Below are 13,103 nucleotides of genomic sequence, written 5' to 3' on the forward strand. Positions count from 1 at the left end.
GATAAATAATTATCAAAGTGATAATTAAAAAATGGCAGCATTATAAAACCAGCATGACATGTGAAATTTGGCATTAATGGATCAACCTTCAAAATCACATGAAACTTGGTACTTGTATACCAAAGGGGATTAAAGTTTAGATTTCCAGACTCTTTAAGATATAAAGTAAATATGGGCACAAAATCACAACCCCCAAAAATAAAATCAATCATCTTTGGTAATTAACCTTTAAAACACAAATATGGGATTAGCAGCAGATGATATTTATATCCCACAAAACCCATAATTTCCCATTGTCTATTTGTCTCTCTTTTGGGTACCCATGATAATCTTTTATCATACCAAAACATATGTAAGACATGAATTTTACTAAAACATATGAGTCCTTTTTTTTTTTAAAGAGTACAATCATAAATAGTTAACTTTAAAAGAAAATAAATAAATAAATAAAATCATTACAAAGATAAAAATATGAAAGATTAAAATATATACAAAAATAAATTTAAATAGAAATTCAGTGCAATAAATTTTAAACTAAAATAAAATCTAGTGAAAAAATTCTCAAAATCTTGTCTCTACAAAGATAAAAATATGAAAGAGAATCTATTAATTTCAATGGTTAACTTTAAAAGAAAAAAAAAATTAAAACATATATTTTTTTAGATTTAAAATTTGTTTACTAGTAGATTTGATTATAAGAGGATATGGGCAAAAATATATGTTTGAAAAATGAGTTTAGACAAAAAAAAATCTAATTTCTAAACAATGAGCTTGGGTCAACTTTTTTTTGCCTCGACTCAACCCGAATTTGCAAAAAAAAAAAGATATTGTTTATTGTTGTTTGTAACTATTTTGCTGTCATTTCACTATTATATACTATCTTGTTTTGTTGTTAATTTTGTTACTATTTTAGAGGTATTTGTTTGCTAAGTTGCACATATTTTAATATTATTTAAGTATAATTTTTTTTAAAATTTATCTTCAATTTACTGAGAAATATTTATTTTAATATTTTTAGTATATTTAATTATTATATATTTTTAATTTTTTATATAAAAAATAATATAAAAAAATTTAATACGAATGAATCAAATTCAACTCAGATTTTAACATATTTATTTAAATGGAATTTGGATGAAAATTTAAGAATATCTTCCAGACCCAACCCAAGAATTTTGCCTCTATTCACTGGGTTTGTAAATTCATTTTCCTTTTTCCATTGTCAAATTATTGTTGGCTTATAAAAAAATTGAGCATTAATAAACCCTTCCATGGTTTTATATAAGCTTCGAGCAAGGGTTAATTTATTAAGGATTAGATCTGTATTTTATTAAGTTAAAATTAAGGGCATAATAAATTGGTTGAAGTTTAAGTTTGGCTCGAACATCAAGTCAGGCCATGTGGGTACAATTCGTCGCCTTGCAAACAATACACACAAAAATATTGATGGTTAGATTAAAATAAATTTAGGTTGCTTTCCACGTGTAATTTGTTGATAAAGCCACGTGGTATTCCCATTGGATACCTTTGGAAACCGGTCTAAAATAATGCAAAGAGAGAGAGAGAGAGAGAGAGAGAGAGCAAGAGTTAAGATCTGCCCACCACCCAAACATTATACCAATAAATTAACCAATTGAATCTTTTTTATGTGTAAGAAATAGTTGAAAGCTTGTGGACATAGGGTTCCCAATTGCCCCAAATTTTCATTCTTTCTTTACCTTGCATCCATTTATATAGTCATATATTATTTTAAATACAAATATGATAAATGTATAAATATATCATATTTTTTGTGTTTATTAGTAATATTTAGAATTTTTTAAAACGGTGATTCAAATCTAAGTTATTCTTAAAAAAAGATAAATACTCGATTAATAGCTCACAACTTAGGGTTTAATGTAATTTTTTAAATGATCATTGCATTAATCAGGTTTGAACTTGACAAGTGTTTTTATATTTGGGTATGAATTTTTTTATCCAAATTAGTCTTTGAACTTTACAATATTGCAGCTTGAACTTAACAATTATTATCATATTGGGACTTGAATCTTTTTTTGCCGGAGTTAATCTTTGAAATTTTCTTGAAAAAGAATTGGACAAAAAAAAAGGGTTTAGGCCTTATAGTAAAAATAATTACCTAGTTTAGACATTCAATGTGAGAATAATTGTCAAATTTAAAAATTAACTTAGATAAAAAAAAGTTAGGATCAAAGTAGAAATCATTACAACCTAGAGGGCTTTGAAAATTTTAGTTATACTCTTAAAATTTTATTTAAGCCTCCCAAAAATTTGAAAATTATTAGTAGACCTTTTGAAAGTTTTTAAAAATTTTAATTAGAATTTTTATGTAAAATTTCTTAAAACCTCAAAAACCATCCCTGATTGATTACCGAGTTGAGCTTGGATTAAGCCTAAAAAAAGCTGATCAACATAACATGAAAGTGAAAAACAAAATGGGAAGAAATATTCCAAATGATTGTATATACATTAAATTCTCCAATGTCAAGTATTTATTATTCGTTGAATTCTAAGTGATATTCGTACATAATTAAGTAACTCATAGCTTTTTGGACCATTTGATTAAGCTACATTAACTTTTGCATCTATGAGGAACCCTTTTTCTTTCTTTTATATTAAGATATAAATTACAATATACGAAAGGTTGTAAATAAGAATATAATCATTACACTCATAAAATACTATCTTGAAATTTTTTGATCGAAAATTGATAAATTACTAAATTAAATATTTAATTATTTATATATTTTTTAAGTTACTTGTTATTACTTTATAATTTAAGAAAAATAAGTAGGGAAAAAAGTTTTAATCTAATAATTGCCAAGTTATTGTCTTATTGTTTAAAACGAGGTCGTTTAATTTCCTATTTACCAAAAAAAAAAAATTGTAAACCTACAACGTCTCTCTGCAAGCCCACCACTAATAAAGTAAAAATTAATGAAGTGAACCCCCCGCTCGTGTAAAAGAGGTGTCCTGGTCCGCCTGTGAAACGGTACCGTATCTTCCTTATAAGAATACGGTGATACAAGATTTAACGTATTTCTATACATAATCTGGGATACGTCCCTTTCTCCATTTTCAGATACATACAAGCAAAGGTTAAAAAACATAGAAACATACACACTGACAGGCATACTCTTTCTTTCTCAATCCTTTCTCAGCTCAGCTTTTGCTCTCTATTTTAGTGTTTTTTTTTGTTCACTTCTTTTTAAATTAGTTTCACACACTTATGAAAAAGGAAAGATATCTCACAAACTGATTTGCGGTTTTTTTTTATTTGGGTTGTTTTGTTTTTCTTTATAAACTAGGAATTTCGTGTTTTTTTTTTTTTTGGTTTTGGAATGTTGATGGAAGAGGTTTGAGTTTGAGAGTGATGAAGGTGACGGGGAAAGCTAGTTTGCCAGCGACATTTTCGGGGAGGAATCCGACGGACGCGGATCTCAAGCCAACGACGAAACGGAAGGCAAGGAACAGGAGGTGGAAACGGGTCGGCGGTACGCCGGTTGTGGGGAGGCGGAGCAGGCCGGAGACGCCTTTGTTGAAATGGAAGGTGGAGGAGAGAGAGAAAGAGAGAGGGAAAGAGAAAGGTCGTGGAGTTGAGGAAGAGCTCGAGGACGAGGTGGAAGAGGAGGAGAATGGTGGCCGGAGAGGTGGTGGTCGAGGGCATAGGAGGAAAGGTGCTCCGAAAGTGTCCGCGAGGAAGCTTGCAGCTGGATTGTGGCTGTTACAGCTGCCGGAGACGGTGACGTCTAGTGTTGCAGAAAGGAGGAGCGATCGCTTAGGGTTTAAGGTCAGATTTTTAACGTTTTTCTGGTTCCACGATCTGTGGTTTTTTTTTTCTTGTTTATTCCCCTTCTGTTTATAGTTATAATGAGAATAAGGTGATCAAATTGAAAAAACTGTGATTTTGAAGCGATTATTTTGGGTATTTTGCTTGTTAACGATTGTTAATTTTGTGCTTAAATTTGAAGTTTCAACTGTTGATACTGAAAAGAACACTGATCGTTGTAATGCCATCATTGTTTCATTGGTTTATTCTTGAATTTTTGATGTTTATGATGCCTTACATTTTGCTTGCATGTCTAGCAAAAAAGTGAACCTTTGAAAACTTGCTAAATGTAATTGATTCATATGATTATGTACCCAAAAGTCTCCTTTTTGATGCATTTATCATGTTTATAGTTTTGTCATCATTGTATGCTCTGGTATAGTTTTTTTTTCTAATCATGCGAGGCTTTTGTGAGCATGGTTTTTCAGGTTTTCTATGGATATTTCCTCGATAATGTGTTATACTGTTTGCTCATATTTACGGCCTTGCTTGATTCACACAGTGAATGCATTTGATAATTTGTTTAAATTGCTACCGAAAGTCGTCCTACTTAGTATTTATTGATAGTTTTACTCTTTTCCGTCTCGATCGATGGATCCTATTTATGTGTTATGAAATTTGAATTACGATTTTGGACATTTCGAGTTATTACTTTGTGCTTTACTGCAGCCTGGTAAAGATTTTGTGGGTGTTCCATTCCATTATCATCACAAGGACAAAATTTGTAGTTCAGATGCCAAGGATCCATTACAGAGCCCTGGTTCTGCCTCTGGCACTAAGAACGGTCTCTTGCGTAAGGTATGCTTGCATCCGTGAGCTCCTTAACTGAATCTTGAACTTTTGCTGACCTCATCAACGATCAATATGGAAATGCCGAATGGAACTCGTATAGGAAACCAAACCTTTGTCATCTCACACATAATAGGGCACATGTGTCATGCTACATGTGGGACCCGCATTTGGTACTTTCTTTTAGATGGGATTTGTTGTGCACCATTTCGCTCATTTTTGGGCATTTTGGATGTTATCAAAGTTGTCTGCACTCTGCAGGACTGGTATATTATTAGTCTGTCTATTAAAACCTTTTACATTCATTGCCTATCCAAAACTCTTGACAAGTCTAGACAAACTAGAAGGGGAAAGAATAAAATTACAGATCACATGCATTTAATGCATGAATCAACATGGTTTCAGTTCTATCAGTAGAGTGAACAAGTTCATGATTAGGGGGGGGAAAAGGCCAATAATCACTCCAACTCTGGGATAAACTAGAGAAACTGCTCAAAAAAGAAATTTGTAAGAAAAAAATTTACAAAATGAGGACATTGCTGTTGTTTGCTTGCTTAGATCCATATATTTACTCTCAGCATGCTTGTAGCTTGTGATAGTTACACGAAAAAGAAAAGAAAAGAAAAAAGAAAACAACTGCATGCTTTGCATATTGATTTCTTTGCACTTCTGATATTAACCTGCTTTTCTCCTTCTTAAGATCGAGCCTTCAATTCAATTTTCCAACTCTGCGATGGAGGGAGCAACAAAGTGGGATCCTGTCTGCTTAAAAACAACGGATGAGGTAAGGCAAATTTACAACCACATGAAGCGTATTGACCAACAAGTAAGTGCTGTATCAATTGTTTCTGCCCTTGAAGCTGAGCTAGAGCAGGCTCGAGCTTACATTGAGGAGCTTGAGACTGAGCGCCGATCCTCGAAGAAAAAACTTGAGCACTTCTTGAGGAAAGTTAGTGAGGAAAGGGCTGCTTGGCGGAGTAGAGAGCATGAGAAAATACGTGCCTTTGTAGATGATGTTAAAGCGGACTTGAATCGAGAAAAGAAAAAACGGCAGAGGCTTGAAATTGTTAATTCGAAATTGGTGAATGAGTTGGCTGCTGCCAAGTTATCGGCAAAGCAATATATGCAGGATTATGAAAAGGAAAGAAAAGCCAGAGAACTAATTGAAGAAGTATGCGATGAACTTGCTAAAGAAATTGGAGAAGACAAGGCTGAAGTGGAGGCAATTAAGAGAGATTCCATGAAGCTTCGCGAGGAAGTCGATGAGGAAAGAAAAATGTTGCAGATGGCTGAGGTCTGGCGTGAAGAACGTGTACAGATGAAGCTCATTGATGCAAAGGTAGCACTTGAAGAGAGGTATTCACAAATGAACAAGCTTATAGCAGATTTGGAGACTTTTCTAAGGTCAAGGACTGGAAATCTGGACACGAAAGACATGCAAGAAGCAGAATCACTAAGAGAGGCTGCTGAATCAGTTAATGTTAAAGAAATTAAGGAGTTTACATATGAGCCAGCAAACCCAGATGATATTTTTGCCGTTTTTGAAGATGTTGCTTTCGGTGAAGCAAATGAAAGAGAAATTGAACCCTTTACTGCATATAGTCCTGCTAGCCATGCCTCAAAAGTTCTTATGGTGAGTCCCGAAATGAACATGATGAAGAAAGACAGCATTATGAAACATTCAAATGCACTTTTTGATCAGAATGATGAGATAGAGGAAGATGAGAGTGGGTGGGAAACTGTCAGCCATCTCGAGGATCAGGGCTCAAGTTACTCACCAAAAAGGAGTGCTGCATCTGTCACCAGGAATCACCGGGACAGCAATTTCTCGGGTAGTGGAACTGAATGGGAAGAAAATGCATGTGGAGATACCCCAATCACTGAAATTAGCGAAGTTTGTTCATTACCTGCTAGGCAGTCGAAGAAGGCGTCGTCCATAACGAGGCTTTGGAGGTCATGCCCGAATAATGGAGAAAATTACAAGACAATTTCAGTAGAAGGAGCAAACGGCAGACTTTCAAATGGAAGAAAGTCTAATGGGGGTATTGTATCCCCAGATCGAGGATCCGGTAAAGGTGGGCTCAGTCCTTCAATGGGACAGTGGAGTTCACCTGACTCCGGTCATCCACACATAACGAAAGGGATGAAAGGGTGCATTGACTGGCCTCGTGGTGCACAAAAGAACAGTTTGAAGGCAAAGCTTTTGGAAGCAAGAATGGAAAGCCAAAAGGTCCAACTACGGCATGTTCTTAAACAGAAGATTTAGAACAGTGAAGTTCCCAACTGAAATAAGGAATATATTGGTCAGAGACATGAGCAACTTCTGCTGCTAGTTCAAAACCGGTTAAAAGTTGAATACAGGCAACTGATTGGTCCCATAGATTTTTCGATCCTCCGGTTTTTCGAGTTCTTGCTGAGTAAGCCGGATGATGTTGTTCATGAAACATATTAGTTGGGATCATCTCCTTTCATTTGTAATAGTTGTAACACTGCCTGGAGACATTGACATTCTCTATGTAATAGAGAACCAACGCATGACATTTGTATTCTATCACTCGGATCCGAGGTTATCAAGGAAAACAAGTTCATGGTAGTCTGAAGTGATAACATTTTCATACTTTTCTTTTTCTTTTTAATATATATATATTTGTTAAAAGTGATGCTTATTTTAAGTTTGGATAAACTATCAAAATAGTCTAATTTTTTTTACCTCAGATTATATTTTAGTTGCTTATGTTTGAAATGTTACGTTATAACATTTTAGTCATTGAACTGTTAATTGCCGTTAACAGTGTAACGGAAAGTTGACGTGACACATTAAATTATCATTTCAAACAAAAATTTTAAGTTAATTTATACAATTGGTCCCTATATTTTAATTTTTTGAACAATTTAATTTTTTTAGAGTGAGACGAGCTTGTGGATTAATTTTAACAAATGAAAAATATAGAAAAATTACATTAAAAGAAATAAAAAAGGGAGAAAAACAGAGGGAGAAACAGAAGAGAATGAAAAATAAAGAAGAATAAGAAGGAAAGTTAAAAGAACATAAAAGAAAAAATTAAATTGCTCAAAAAAATATGGAGACCGGTTGTATAAATTAACCTAAAATTTTCATTTGAAATATAATTTAACGTGTCACGTCAGCTTACCGTTACACCGTTAACAGCAATTAACGGCTCAGTGACTAAAATGTTACAACATGATAACGTAAGTAACTAAAACGTAATATTTCAAACATAAGTGACTAAAATTTAACCTGAGACAAACAGAAGTGACTATTTTGAGAATTTACCCTTTTAAGTTACTTATGTATGAAATGAAGGACCACAAGGCTAGCCTCTAACCGATTGGGTTATTAACTGAAGAGAAAAAGAAAGGTTCTTTGGATGGCTTGAGCCACATGGGCCTATGGGAATATAACTTACTGGCTTGAGAATATCTGCATGGAAGTAGAAGGTTAAGATGATTCCCGCATAAGGATAAAATACATATAACGTCCTTAATCTAATATCATAATCTTGGACCTTCAATCTCACTTTGAAAACTATGAGCATTCCTTAATATAGTATTTTTGATACATGGGAGTTTGGAGATGAGTTAGCTTTGGAGGGTAGGGAGTAGTCTTCTTCGCGGGGTTTCTTTGTCTAAATTTGAAGGTTCGTTTGAAGTTTGAAATTTAACAGGGATTGAGCAAAGTATTAATTTCAAAAAATAGGTTGGGCTCAAGCATTCAAAGCTTAAACTCAACTCGATCTATCCTGTTTTTAAGCATTAAAAAATGTCAAGTTTCTTATATATAAAATTTTAATAAAAAGAATATGCAAAATTATTAAATATTAAATTAAAAATAATATAAATATGACGAACTTAAAATAAACTTGGATTAACCATTTATAATTATGAGTAAGTTTGGATAAATTTTAAATTCATATTTTGAGTCAAACTAAGTTTAAAGAAACATAAAATATTTTAATATCATACTTAAGCTCGGTCTAGACCGTCTCATAAACGCCTTTAGCGGAGAGCCAAAAAACCGAATGGGCCCATAACGATGGTGAAAAAAATAATGTTGTAGGATTTCCAAGAGCGGTCCCAAAAATGGGTTCTATTGTGGGAGAAGAAAATGGGAGAATGTTAGAGCGGGTCCTCCCTTTCTTTGTTCCTTTAAAAGGATATTACAAGGAGTCTTTTGGTGGGATCTGTACAATGATGCCGTATAAAGTGGCTCTAAGGTTGGAAAGATGTGATGGAGGCAAATGCTATAAATAGTGGGGGAATTATTCCATGAACCCCACCAAAAGGTTCTCTTTACAAACCCTCAAAGGACCAAAGAAAGAACCCTATTTTTGGGACCTACCTCATTAACATCTTGGACATGCTACAAGCTTTTCCCCTTTCACCATCCTTCCTAAACTACTTGGCTCCAAAATTGAAACGTGTTCCAACTCAACTAATATGCGCATACACACACACACACACACACACATCTATATCTATATCTATATCTATATCTATATCTATATCTATATTGCGAGACATTTTACAAACTGTAAGACTTAGAGGCAAAGTCGGCTATGAATGCCAATGTCCACATATTTCTCATTTGGGATCAAAACTTTGATTCATGCAATATTATATCTTAGCATTTGTAGCCTTCTTATTAAACTATCAGGGTAGCCTTTCTTTGTACTACAAATTGAAATGCAAATTACTCAAATAGTTAGTTGATTACTTGCACTTGAGATAAAACACTATAGAATGTATCTCGCCTCGATCTTCCATGGCTTATCTTCTTCAAGAATGATGGTGTCGTTCCTTGAAAGACAACCCTCAAGTATCTAATAAACATTCCTCCTTAGCTTATCAGGCTGCCATCTTTGCCATTCAAAGAATGCATGGTTGCTAGTGTCTAGAAATACCAGCTACTACCCAAATTGTGTCATTTTCTGCATTCCTGTTTAATTTTGAAAAGGGGGTTCCAAACTTTCCGGTTGAATCAATCATTGATGGCATGGATCAAGGTTAACAGTTTGGGAAATTATATCAAAGTTCTAGGCATAAAAAAAACAAGAGAAAAATCTCCTATATAGTCTTATTTTTATCATTCCGTGAATGTAAAATGTTTTTCATTGCCGTAACAAATATATAGGACTAATCAACAGTAAAACAGTCAATATTTTCATCTCACACAACATCCATCCTACAACAACAGTTCCCGAACCAACTGGAACCAACTCCATTTTGTTATCCGAGAATTCAATAAGATGATTTATCAACCAAATGATACAAGTCCGATGAACTAGGTAGGGTATGAAGGAGCTGAGCTTAAGAAAATGCCACTAACCTCTCAGATTTATATCATCTATATTCTTGAAAGTTTACATGGCCCGTTGCTTGTGCATGCTCAACAGCCTCCTAAAGATTCACATGGAATTATGTGAGAAGCGTTGTATTTGAAAAAATATCAAGTAAAACCGGATGCAAAAAGAAAAGTGTGATAAAGAAATGAGAAGAAAATGACCTTCTGGCCAATGACGCCAATTTGGCATACTCCACAACGCAAAGTGAAGTTGGCAGTGTCGGTGTATCTCCTCTTACTAAGAAACAAGGACATGAAATAACCCAAAATCAGTTCAGACACGGACATCAAACCTTGAATTATTCGAGCACTTCCCGATAAACAGATATAATATAATAAAAAACTTAAAAAGCTACCTTTGTTGATCCTTGACCAGATTCAGTGCTAGGCCTTCAACCGGCCCGATGGTTCTATCCTTTTGTACAGCAAATATAGTCTGATCAAACTCCTCGGGAGCATCCTCAAACGGAGACATCTATTGATACAAAACCCCGGAACCGGAAATAACATAAGCATAGAAAGGAGAATAGCAGGAACAAGTAACAAAGTGGAAAACATACGAAAGGAATAAGAACACCATCAGCATCTGTGATGCAATATTAATAGTCATTATTCCGTATAGATACTCTCAAAGTTTTCCCTTTTTAGCAATTTATTATCTTTGGATGATCACAAACATGAAGGTCACATGGATGTAATCAAGTAGTAACAAATATTATCTTTTCAAAACTTTCAAAAATATACTCCGATGCTGTTGTGATATTCCTCTAGTTTAAGAAGATGACAATAAGGACAGCCTCGAAAATAGTAATTGGTTAAAAAAACAACGTACAGCCAAAGCATCATAGTGGAGACCGTCATAGATCAGCATGACTCTTTCCGAATAGTTCCTTTCCTGTCATGAAGGCCATAATAAAAAGGGGGAATTGTAAGTATCGATAACGACAATATTACAACTAGAGACAACAATATCAGCAGTTCTAACCTGACCATACAAATCACAACGGGATGTCTGAATATCATATGCTGCGATTTCACGTCCATAATAATCTGCTAATATTGAAAGCTCAATGGCACCTTCATAATAGCACATAACATAATGAGATAGCAGCCAATTGAGTAAATAACCCGAAGACGACTGTCCTCGTAATAGATTCAATAAAATGAATAACTAGAAGAACGGATATGGAAGAGGAGAAGTTTCAACTTTCAACTAACCTCCCCACTTTTCCGAGTCGAGAATCCATGAACAATACTCTACATTTGGCTTTCCGAGAAATGCCTCAGAATATTTCGTCGGATCGCTAGCCACTGTTGCTGCTATAACCTTGAAACAATCATCAAGCACACCAGGTTAAGAAAACAAAATAGCATCTAGATATGGCAAGGATAAATGGCCTTATATCGACACTTTTAAGTATGCTCATAGATTTCCGCCTTCAAATTAAAAAACATTATTTTTTCTATCTACTTGGCCATTCTACATGCATGCAGCATATGATGATAACGACTGAATATGTAAAGTATATCGTACCTCCCACAGGTACATCAGAAATTATAGTAGTAAGACAGTAGCAAAATAAAAGCAAAGCATGGACTTCTTTGTTGGTAATAGCAAGCAACAACAAAAAAGCTTTATTAATAGCTAAAAATATCAAAATAAGCTAAATATGGTATGTTAGTAACACGTAATCTTGAACATTTCCCTTTAAAGCCACAGTAGTATTGATTTGCATATAAACGTATAAAGCTTCCTATTTTGTAATCATAACCGTTCTATCCACAGATCAATGTCTTAAAATGCTAGAATTGACAAGTTAACATAAACTGCATACGAAGTTCCGATATTCGATCACCCATTACATTGCAAGGACTAAATAACATAATCTAAAGAACGACCACAAGATCATGCAGATAGGAACCTGTCTCAATTCCGAAGCTTTGGTCTTGTCATGGTCCATAACATACCTAAACATGAAGAAAAACAATCCGAAATAAACAATAATGATCCAATCAAACTAATAACAAATCCAAATGGAAAATTAACCATCAAGCAGTTTATGAGCTAACCCAATAGCATTGAAAAGGCAGCTGTTATCTGAGGGGATGACCCTCCTAACGATGATACCTTCCATTTTTCCAAACTATTATGCACCTAAAAAAACCACAAATTCAAAATCAACTTGCATCATTATATGATTAAATAATTGGTAATGGAAACAGCTACCAACTGGTCCTTTAAATTCCAGATATATATATATACACAAACACACGCAGAGAGGGAAACAAAACATGTGAAGATGAAACAGAGAATAGAAGATTAATCAAGCATATAATTCCATTAAAATTTCTTGAACAATTAGCCAATATCTATGATGATAACAATGAATCTTTTTTTCTTAAAGAAAATAATAAAAAAAATATGGCAAAGAAAATTAAAATAAACAGAAAAAACATATTTAAAAAGAAATCAAAACTTTGGACCTTGAACAAAGAACGAATTCAATCAAAGGAAAAGAGCTACTATCAACAAGATCTAAAACCAACCCAGATTCAGAAATCTACCGAAAACCACCGATATGATGCAAATTTTAAGAATTAAATTACCTAAAAAATAATTCAAGCAAAGAAAAAAAAACCCCTCAACAACCAAATTTTATCACAAGAGAATATATATATGGCTCAGATCTAGAATTAGGGCCAAGAATAACTTTAAAATAAAGGAACTTCAAAAGGTAATGAATGGACCCCACGTGTAATTCATATCATATGAATAAAATTCATAAAAAAGATGAAAATTTTAAACAAGAAAAATCTTACAGCTTTCTTTCTTGGTTTTTCTCCTGCCTGAGTTTTTAGTTAATGACAAAAAGAAACGATTTTTTTTTTTGCTTTATTTGGTAACTATTGTCATGGGAAACGTGTGAAGTTTAATTAATTAATTAATTATTTTTAAAAAAAATCCATTTAAACTGACTGGTATAGGTACGTAAATGGTGTTCTTTTCTCTGAAGTTTTTTTTTTATCTTGTTCCCTTGTCCCTTTGGTCCCACTTTTCTGGGAAAATCTAACCTTGGATTCGAAAATATCCATCATCTTAAAAAT

General features: G+C 33.7%; 2 protein-coding genes across 9 annotated transcripts; one reads left to right on the top strand and one right to left on the bottom strand.

Moving 5' to 3' along the window:
- Positions 1-3,075: 3,075 nt before the first annotated feature.
- LOC107933426 (probable DNA double-strand break repair Rad50 ATPase) lies at positions 3,076-7,229 on the top strand. Of its 2 annotated transcripts, XM_041086995.1 has the most exons (3): positions 3,089-3,808; positions 4,517-4,645; positions 5,337-7,229. In XM_041086995.1, exons 1-3 carry the CDS (start codon positions 3,392-3,394, stop codon positions 6,900-6,902), a joined length of 2,112 nt encoding a protein of 703 aa, XP_040942929.1. In that variant the 5' UTR covers positions 3,089-3,391; the 3' UTR covers positions 6,903-7,229. The 2 variants fall into 2 exon arrangements, with proteins under 2 accessions (XP_040942930.1, XP_040942929.1); XM_041086996.1 differs by lacking the exon at positions 4,517-4,645 and having other exon boundaries at positions 3,076-3,808.
- A 1,985-nt stretch (positions 7,230-9,214) lies between these two features.
- Positions 9,215-12,987, bottom strand: LOC107933427 (OVARIAN TUMOR DOMAIN-containing deubiquitinating enzyme 2). 7 transcript variants are annotated; one of them, XM_016865638.2, is made up of 10 exons: positions 12,819-12,987; positions 12,069-12,153; positions 11,921-11,966; positions 11,217-11,325; positions 10,984-11,075; positions 10,831-10,893; positions 10,355-10,473; positions 10,161-10,236; positions 9,984-10,054; positions 9,215-9,593 (listed from the first exon to the last, which is right to left on the bottom strand). In XM_016865638.2, the coding sequence occupies exons 2-9, from the start codon at positions 12,131-12,133 to the stop codon at positions 9,998-10,000; spliced, it is 627 nt and encodes a 208-aa protein (XP_016721127.1). In that variant the 5' UTR covers positions 12,134-12,153; positions 12,819-12,987; the 3' UTR covers positions 9,215-9,593; positions 9,984-9,997. The 7 variants fall into 7 exon arrangements, with proteins under 7 accessions (XP_016721127.1, XP_040942933.1, XP_016721124.1 ...); XM_041086999.1 differs by lacking the exon at positions 12,819-12,987 and adding an exon at positions 12,606-12,799; XM_016865635.2 differs by lacking the exon at positions 9,215-9,593 and having other exon boundaries at positions 9,720-10,054.
- Positions 12,988-13,103: the final 116 nt, after the last annotated feature.

This window comes from Gossypium hirsutum, chromosome D01 (genome assembly GCF_007990345.1).
Source record: "Gossypium hirsutum isolate 1008001.06 chromosome D01, Gossypium_hirsutum_v2.1, whole genome shotgun sequence".
NCBI lineage: Eukaryota > Viridiplantae > Streptophyta > Magnoliopsida > Malvales > Malvaceae > Gossypium > Gossypium hirsutum.